At 40.1% G+C, this 3245-nt stretch overlaps 1 protein-coding gene across 1 annotated transcript; it reads right to left on the reverse strand.

Moving 5' to 3' along the window:
* Positions 1–661: 661 nt before the first annotated feature.
* LOC142476323 (uncharacterized) lies at positions 662–2521 on the reverse strand. The gene has a single exon (XM_075581775.1). It carries the CDS (start codon positions 2201–2203, stop codon positions 1433–1435), a length of 771 nt encoding a protein of 256 aa, XP_075437890.1. The 5' UTR covers positions 2204–2521; the 3' UTR covers positions 662–1432.
* Between the last annotated feature and the right edge of the window lie 724 nt (positions 2522–3245).

The raw sequence follows: 3245 nt of genomic DNA on the forward strand, positions 1-3245 counted from the left end.
CCTTGGAACAAAGCTTTGCCGGTCCAATGTCACTTCAGCCAGACCTGCGGACTCCAGATATTTGGGGCCCTGTTTTCTAAGTGGGGCTATTCAAATGTCCACTGCGTATGACTGGAGCTTTCAGGGGAAGGGTAATCTATCTCTCCCACTTTACTTGGCCGTATCTGATTGGGGGGGAGATAATTCCTTGCCAATCGGATGAGGCTAATGATAAAGCCCAGGACACCTATCTTTTAAGGGGTACTTTGGTGGAGAGGCACCGCAGTTTCTGCGGTTAGTACTCCACCCTTTTCTCTTTCAAATTGGCCTTATTAACCCTAGTGCACCCCTATTTATGGTAATAGGTAGAGCGGGTGTGTTCATAGTTATGTTCGTTCTGCTACGTATCCAGTAATTTATTGTGATTGGAAGTAGAATATATATATATATATATATATATATATATATATATATATATATACATACATATATATATATAATCTGTAACAGCCACTAGCCAAACATTCCTTGAAAAAGTCACTCACGTGACGAAACGCGTCTGGCGTCGTGACGCATTCACGAAGTGAAGGACTGTCTGGGGGAGTGGTCTAGGTGCAGAGGAGCTCAGCCCTGTGTGGTCTGTGTACCGTGTGGTCCGAGCACCGGGAGAAAAGTGCTCTGACGCCTTTCAGCTCTACCGGAGAATGGTGCGAGTCCCACAGAATCTACCCAACATCGCTGGTACCAGAGGGAACACAGAGCCCTGCGCTTGCTCGCTCCACTACAGATGAGTATCCATCTACCATCACAAGCTACCTAGCACCTGTTGCCTGCACATATCTATGAGCTACGACCTCCAGCAGTCCTGACAGCATACAGATTGTCTCCCATAAAAGTTTTTTTTTTGTTTCAATCTTTTTTTTTAATTGTTTTTACAGGGAAATACATTTTTCCCCATACATTGATCTTCACAAAATTGTTACAGCAAACAAAATTTCAGGTTGGGAGAAATATTCCAACATTTCTCAAATTGCTATGATATTGTATTTAACATTTTGTGGATATATAGATTTTAACACATTTTCCCAGTTTTTTAATTGATGATGTGAGTGGAAGTCCTGGCGACTACTCCTGTGTTTTAATAAATCCTTTATATGCAGTATTACGCTAAAGAGCTGGTGCGTCATATCTATCTATATATACTGTTTCTTGTTCTATGATTTGTACTATCAGTTTACCAGTTTACATAGATCTGTATCATAGTGTTGCTGCAAAGAACTGCGTATCAGGGCGAGCTTTGGCAATTGTCATTTCCCTGAAATGTTTATTTTGTACATTATTAATGGTATTTTGTATATTTTCACATTAATAGTTAGAGGAAGATTTCACTAAGTGAATTATCTTGTTTTTGAAAAGATGTGATTTTGACAAAAGCTTTTATCATTCAGAGCAGTTATAGTGTCACCCCTGTGTGGATTCTTTGGTGTTTAACAAGATGTGATTTCTGACTGAAGCTTTTCCCACATTCAGAGCAGTTATAAGGCTTCACCCCGGTGTGCATTCTTTGGTGTGTACAAAGACCTGATTTATCACTGAAGCTTTTCCCACATTCAGAGCAGTTATAGGGTCTCACCCCTGTATGGATTATTTGGTGTGTAACAAGATGCGATTTCCTACTGAAGCTTTTCCCACATTCAGAGCAGTTATAGGATCTCTCCCCTGTGTGGATTCTTTGGTGTGTAACAAGATTTGATTCATCACTGAAGCTTTTCCCACATTCAGAGCAGTTATAGGGTCTCTCCCCTGTGTGGATTCTTTGGTGTGTAACAAGATTTGATTTATTACTGAAGCTTTTCCCACATTCAGAGCAGTTATAGGGTCTCACCCCTGTGTGGATTCTTTGGTGTATAACAAGATCTGATTTCTGACTGCAGTTTTTCCCACATTCAGAGCAGTTATAGGGTCTCACCCCTGTGTGGATTCTTTGGTGTGTAACAAGATTTGATTTCTTACTGAAGCTTTTCCCACATTGAGAGCAGTTATAGGATTTCTTCCCTGTGGGGATTATTTGCGGTATAACATTACCGTATGTCCCACTGTAGGGGTTCATGTCTCTGTTCTTTAAACCCTCTGCTTGTCTTGTGGTGTCTGTAAGTTTGGTAAAAGGCTGTTGATGTATAGGAATGCTCTGCCGAGTTTCTGGTAATCTTGTTCCAATTCTCATACAGACTTATGCAATGTGGAAGTCCTTAAAACATATTTCCATTAACCCCTCGTGTAATTTATGATGTTTGGGACATTTCTCACATTGCTTCTTGTACACAGATGACTCATGTTCTGAAGATACATCTATGGTGAGAAAATGTATTAATGTAACATTGCAATTTACTACTGTGAAGCGCTATGTACATTTATGGCGCTATATCAATAAAGACATACAATACAATGCATCAGAGTAGATTTGGATGACAGACACATCCCCCCAGTGTGGTTTATCTGTTTGTTTTGTGTTTGTTCACAACTGCGTTAGTTGTGTGTCTGTGCTCACTGTAGGTTTTTTATTACACTTATCTGTAATTGTTCAGTGGTTGTGCCATTAGTGGTAATTACCCTTACATATATTTTATTAGTGTGTATTTTTTTATGTATCAATAAATATTGTGTTACACTTTTTACTTATGGTTTGTTGTCTCTTTTGAGCCTCATTTATATTATTGGGGATTAAATAATCCCCTTACGCTGTATGGTTTTATGGTTCTACCTTACCCCATCAGGGAGTGAGGGGGTAAATAATGTTTGGTAAAGGCGCTACTGCGCCTGTTTGGCTAGTGGCTGTTTGAATGTTTGGCTAGTGGCTGTTACACATGCTCTTGAACATATCCCTTTACCTCCCCGTGGAGGAGATCGGAAGAAAATCTTGTATCAACGAGAGGCTCATTGGATTTTTGCCTTGAATACCCTGCAACCCAATGGACTAAATGTAGAATGGGATTTACGTTGTTTTTTATAAATGAATATAGATGCATCTTATAGTCCTATAAGGTTCCTAGGATATACCGTATGTCTTCTTTTCTTTACATCTTAAAGTATAGAATTATTCATTTATATATTTTTTATTGGTTATGCACTGTGTCCCTTTCCTTGTTTTCCCTTCCTTCCTTTCCCTTTTCCTTCCCCCCCTCCCCTCCGCCCTCTCCCCCCCCCCTCCCTCACTCACTTCCTTTCCCACCCCCATCCATTCCTTTTCACCTATCTCTTATACCCCC

The sequence above is a fragment of the Ascaphus truei genome, unplaced genomic scaffold (genome assembly GCF_040206685.1).
Source record: "Ascaphus truei isolate aAscTru1 unplaced genomic scaffold, aAscTru1.hap1 HAP1_SCAFFOLD_1567, whole genome shotgun sequence".
Taxonomy (NCBI): Eukaryota; Metazoa; Chordata; class Amphibia; order Anura; family Ascaphidae; genus Ascaphus; species Ascaphus truei.

Excerpts from the sequence above, each read along its gene's own strand:
- LOC142476323 (XM_075581775.1), bottom strand. The coding sequence starts at position 2,203 with ATGAGAATTGGAACAAGATTACCAGAAACTCGGCAGAGCATTCCTATA.